Genomic DNA, 6,000 nt, shown 5'->3' with positions numbered 1-6,000 from the left:
CAACCACCTGCCCAATCAGGTCGTGGCGGGAGAAGCGGTCAAAGTCGTAGACGGAGAAGTGAAGCTTGCGGGAGTGGAGCTCGTTCAGAGGCACGCCGAACTGGAACGTCTCATTGAACACGGGGTTCAGCGTCTTTCTGTGCACCTACAGACCGTAAATCGCAAGCAAGTCATTCATGTCTTTTGTCGTTGCTTTTTGTGCTTTCTTTTCAGCTTCAGGATCACCAACCAAGTTCCAAAAGGTCATTTTGCAGCTCTTTTATCCCTCTTCAAGCGCCAATAGGTGTTGTTACGTTCTTCCGTCTTTGATTATTCTGCTCTTCTTTCTTCTTTTCCTCCAGCCGGGTTCCCCCACTAAGTCTTGCTATGCATCGTTGTCATTTTTATCAACACTTTTTGCTCTCTCGTTTCTCCGTCCTGATGGTTCCAAAAGGTCTTATTGTTGTCTTTGGTTATTACCTGTCGTCGTTTCTTCCCCACTAATGTTTAGCACCCGGTTGTCCAACAAAGTGCCCAAGTGCCACTTTTCGCCAGGTCTTATTGGTTTTTTTTTTTTTATTGCTTTTTTTTTCCACTTTCTTTCTTTACCACAACCACTTTCCGAAATTTGTTGTTATTCACTTTTTTTCTGCTTTGTGCGTGCTTTTTTTTTAACCTCCTTGTTTATCAATCACTTACCCCAATCAGGTACTAGCAGCTGCCACTGATGCTGTTGTCATCGGTCATTTTGTTCTCTCTTTCCTTTATGTACTCCCTCCTCTCAAACCTTGTACCATCTCTCCTTGCCCATGAAAAATGGGATACCTACGCACTGGGGACTGGCACAATTGCCTGGTTTCCACAGAAGCTATTAATTCCCGTGACACATTCGCTGATTCTCGCTTCTTATCTGGCCGCCTCTCCCGCTGTTATCCCATCATCGCCGCTTAACGCTACGCATGTTTCATTCCCACATTTCCGGCCCACCAAGCCGGCACATTTCGTAAACCGCCTAAAACAAAAACAAAAAAGAAAAAGGGCCCCACACATACTCGAAATCGACACGCCTCTTGGTTAATTGCAAGGTCGTACTCACTGAAACGTCCTTGAGAAAGAAGCGCAACCTTTATGCTCGGCCGTAGAGCGCAAAATTGAATTCCGCAGAGGCAGAAAATTCAACTGACCTTCATTAAAAATTTCCTATCTGGTCTCACAAAAATATGTCGTTTTGTGTTTGCGCCGCAGACATGGAAAGATGCTAAAACGAGCACATTGACTTCATCCCTCTGTACAGTTTGCTGATTCACCGCAGGAATCGAAGCGTTTGATGGAATGAACAAAGACGGCAACAAGGCGTTGGTTTGCGATGCTTGCTCAGTCGTTTAAATCCAACTTGAGAGGATCTGTCACTCCCGCTTATTATTAGCGCCCCGTCATCTCCTGTTAGCAGCGCAAGCTAGCGCGAAGCGGAAGTAGCGGGCTGCGTGTTGCTTCGACGCGTACAGTAGCGATGGTTCAACATCACTTAGATTCCAGATCACAAAATTCCTTGTTTTCAGTGTCTACTGCAACCTAGCTTGCCAGTAATTTAGTAGGGCCTGATTTGATTCTGCGCCGTTGCTTCAAAATAGACAACCAACCACTGCTCCCAAAACCCAGATTCACTCTTCACAGCGACCCGTTTAGGCAGCAATATAGTCAGAAGAGAAACAATGATCCTCTGCTGCTTGTATTTTGGTTATATAGCCATATAACCAAAATTCCAATTTCCATTTATACAGCAGCCTGTTCAAGCAGCCAATTGCTTAGCATCCAGTAATCCCAAAAGATCACCTTGTTGATGCTAACGAATTCCACATGACAAAATTCCTGTTTAGATCATCAACAGCAGCTCTTGGAGGCAGCAAACTTCGGTCAGGTGAGCCTACCTTAGTTTGGAACTTCTTCTTGCGGTCGGGCAGCAGGTAGATCTTGACGTAAGGGTCGGAAAAACCGTTGGCATCCTTGGCGGGCAAATCCAATGCCTTGAGGATCTTCACCACTAGCTGTTCCGTGCTGACACACACACACACACACACACACACACACACACACACACACACACACACACACACACACACACACACGTTTTAGGCTAATACGCCAGACATGCTCGGCCCACACACACCTGGACAGGCTGTGTACACAAACAACAAGGTGGGAGGTTGATTGTCTCTGGAGCAATGGTGGACCAGAATAGCACAACATGAGTGCAGTTCTTTTGACAGGGTGTGTGTGTGTGTGTGTGTGTGTGTGTGTGTGTGTGTGTGTGTGTGTGTGTGTGTGTGTGTGTGTGCGTGTGCGTGTGTGTGTGTGTTGCAACATGGCGTATTTAATTAGAGGGCGGCCACTAATCAGACCTCGTTATGCGGTGTCTGCGCTTATTAGCCGGCATGTCGCCTCTTCATTATCCGCTCACCGTGAACTTTAGGCCACAAATTCGCCACACAAGCTTGTCGACAAGGCAACCAAAGCGCCCGATCAGAGCACACGTGTTCACCTCCGTTAAGGCAATTAGAGCAATAACACTCATGGAACATCATGGATGGAGATGATGACAATCAGCGAACAAAGCCTGGAGTTGAATTAAGAATTTAATTGATAGTCCACAACTGTCCAAAACGGTGAGCAGCTTCAACTATTCAGCATTCCCAAATCCAATCTTCAACACAATCTGGTGGGTTAATTATGTTGATCTGCTTAAAATCCTACCCACTGACTGCATTAAGAAAACAACGCAGCATTTTTTTTGTGTTTATACTCAGTATTTGTTTTTTGGTAGACATTGCTTTCATGTAACAAAATATTTATGAATGTTGTCACAGCATACAGTGATAGAGCCATGCCTAATATTTTGAAGACCTTCTACTGGAAGAGAACCCGCGAGCTATTCGAAAGTCCTCTCAGCTTGATGCAGCGCCGCTGACAAAGTGGGCGTCTTTTGGAAAAAAAAAAAAAAAACAAGCTCGCATTCCAATGTTTTTGTTTTTTGGACATTTTTTTTCTACCTGGCAGCGGCGGCGACACATTGAAGCATTGCGAAGGCGCCACAAACTGCTGATGGTCAGGAAAGTAAAAGGCGGCGCATGAATTATAAATGCTGAGCCGCTTGAAAGCGTAACAACACATGCGCACACACTAACACAAACACGTGTGGCAGGAATTAGCCAGGCGACGGGATAGCTTCATGATTAAAAGCATTCATGTGGCCCATTTAGGAGGGCCAGCGCAAGATGATTTATGATGTGACGCATTCCACTCCTGAGGCTCATGATGGAGCCTAAGCAGAACATGCGCGTGGGATAGCATGTCTGCTAGCGCGCGACAACACTAACGGACTCTGCCGGCGTCACAACAACAGAGTCAATCTTCGTTGTGTTCTCCCGGGAACAAACATTCAATCGGCAAGTCCATTAAAAACCGACACATGGGCCACATGGGAACAGGCAATAGCTTGTGAGGGCGCAATGCCACCACTGCCCACCGTGTGATGCCCTCACGATTCTGCGAAACCTGGGCCACACAGACTCGTATGATTCTTTACAAATGTTTTAAGAATAGTCTTTTTTTCCCCAAAACAGTTTTTGAAGATTATTTCCAATTTTTCATGGGAGTTTTTTTTCAAGAAAATAAATAGCTTTTTTTTTTAATGATGCTTTCCTCTCCGAAATGAAAATGGGGGAAAAAAAACCCCACTTCTCATTGACCAGTGCCTGTTAAATCACTGAGCATACTAGTTGAGGATGTCACCCCATAACTTGAAACTGTTATGTGACTTACATTGTACAGGTGGGTGTCCCTAATGTTGTGTCCGGTAAGTGTGTACCATCATTGCTGTTCGCCGGTTCTCTGTATTCATTATCTTGTGTGTTTTTGGTGCAGACAATAAAATGATGCTGATGTGGATGGAGGTGCAAGCAACCTTGGAGACGTTTTGGGAAGATTTCTGTTTTGAAGGCGGCGGCCAAGGAACATAAAGTCAATAAGGCTCAGCGCAGACGCTGACTCAGCATCTTCCCACCACCTTGACTAGCGTGCGTGTGCGCGTGTGTGTGCTCACTTGAAGGCGTAGCGCAGTAAGAAGCTGATCTTGCCGCAGGCTTCGCCCTGCTTGCCGTCACCCTGGTCACCTTTGGGGCGATAGAGCTCGGGTTTGATCTGACCGATGCTGGTCACCTGCTCCTTTTCCTCGCCGTGGAAGTCGGGACTGGACAGCTGGTGAGTCATTGGCTTGGGACTGAACATATGTACACAAACACACACACACACACGCACAGACACACAACAGGATATCAGGTGATGCCACTTCCAGTGCGACCCTTTCCAACAGCCTGGCCTTATTGCAAACTATTTTTAAGCCCGGTCTAATATAAACTAAATATGTGTTTGAGTGCACTTAAGGCTTTTATAAGCCAAGGGAATTAATTTGATGATTAAACTCAAGATGAAATGCTTTAATATTTTCCCTCCCATGAAGGAACTTTGTAATTCTGCAAAAATAAAGTCCTATTTAGTTTTTTTTTTTTGTGTGCAAAATTTGTATTTTATTTATTTATTTATTCATTTAGAAAATAAACATATTTATAAAAGTTTGTCTTTTTTTTTCTCTCTCTAATTGATTGCGCCATTTTGTCGCAGATGCTGAGCAAACTGCTACCCTTGAGGATGTCGTGAACTGATGAATGTCAATTGATGATGCCACTTATGGTTTTCATGTGAGTGGAGGCAAACTGACCGTGCGGTGACCTGCTGCTGGGAGACGGCATTGGGCAGATCTTTGTGGGGGTGGGTGCCGCCCTCTGAGTTGGGCACGTCCGGAGACGTTTGGCTCAGCTTGAGCGTTCCTGACGTAAAAAAAAAAAAAAAAAAAAACGCACACACACACACAAACACAAATCAGGAAGAAAATCAGTGTTAATTACTGTGGAAGCAGAAACTAAAACCATATTTTTTTATTCTCAAGAGCTTTTGTATGTTTTTTTTAGAAGTCATTTATCGTCAACATGTTTTTACTGTTAAATTTTTTTTTAAATATTTGAAAATGTTTTATTGATGAAGAACGTTTCCTATTTTTCAATATTTTTTTTCAAGGAAAAAAATTGTGTTTGAAAATAACTTTTTTCAAGAAAGTTTTTTTTCTATTTTTGATGAAAATGAAAACAATTCAATTTTTTTTTCAGTTTGAAAAACATTCTTTTGTTGAAAAGGATATTTCTTTTCAGAGAAAATATTGGTGTTTTTTTTCCTTAGAATTTCCCCCCCCCATTTTTTTTAATAAAGGGAAAAAATCTTTCAACAAATGATTTCTGTTTTGCAAGAAAAAAAAAGCATCTATTTTGGGAATTGTGAATATGTTCAAGATTTTTGTTTCTACCAGGAAACCCCTTCCCGAAAATAAAAATTATTGGGGAGAAAAAACACCATCAACATTTCTTTTTCCCATCTTTTCAGATGATGACTGAATCAATCCATCCATTTTCTCTGTGGCACATCCTTATTTGCATGGTGAATGAGCTGGAGTCGATCCCGGCTGACTTTGGGGCAAGTAGCATGGTCTACAACTGTCATTGGATGTCTTCAACAGCACAAAAAACACCCAAGACACGACACAAGAAACATGTTGCTGTAAATGTCGGCATTTAACAATGAAATGACAAAAAGGCAACGTGGCCATGGGGACACCAAAACGCCCCAATTAGTTCTATTCTGATAGGGGCCAGCTCGAGGGACTCTATACGGGCCCCTCCCCCAGACAAGACTGGCGATAGCAGCGCGGTGTGGGCTAATTATAGTGTGCATACACATGCACACACACCCACACACACACACACACACACACACACACACACACACACACACGCTTTAAATAGCACTGTAATGTACATTCACAGGGCACTTGATTAGGAACACTTCGGAACAGCTCACTCAACATGAAAGGCCTTTTTGCCTTTCTTTTTTTTTTTTAGCATGATGCAGTCCTAA

General features: G+C 43.5%; 1 protein-coding gene across 2 annotated transcripts in view; it reads right to left on the bottom strand.

Annotated features, from left to right (window-relative positions):
* Positions 1–6,000, bottom strand: part of syt3 (synaptotagmin III) — a 37,956-nt gene that overhangs the window by 9,903 nt on the left and 22,053 nt on the right. For both annotated transcript variants that reach the window (XM_019889918.1, XM_019889917.1), the window contains 4 exons: positions 4,754–4,862; positions 4,079–4,255; positions 1,908–2,034; positions 8–145 (listed from right to left, as the gene is read on the bottom strand). In XM_019889918.1, coding sequence (XP_019745477.1) covers positions 8–145; positions 1,908–2,034; positions 4,079–4,255; positions 4,754–4,862 — 551 coding nt within the window. The remainder of the gene's footprint in view (positions 1–7; positions 146–1,907; positions 2,035–4,078; positions 4,256–4,753; positions 4,863–6,000) is intronic.

The sequence above is a fragment of the Hippocampus comes genome, unplaced genomic scaffold (assembly GCF_001891065.2).
Source record: "Hippocampus comes isolate QL1 unplaced genomic scaffold, H_comes_QL1_v1.1 scaffold326, whole genome shotgun sequence".
Classification (NCBI taxonomy): domain Eukaryota; kingdom Metazoa; phylum Chordata; class Actinopteri; order Syngnathiformes; family Syngnathidae; genus Hippocampus; species Hippocampus comes.
Note: the sequence above shows the minus strand (reverse complement) of the source record. Positions and strands in the feature narration are given on the sequence as shown.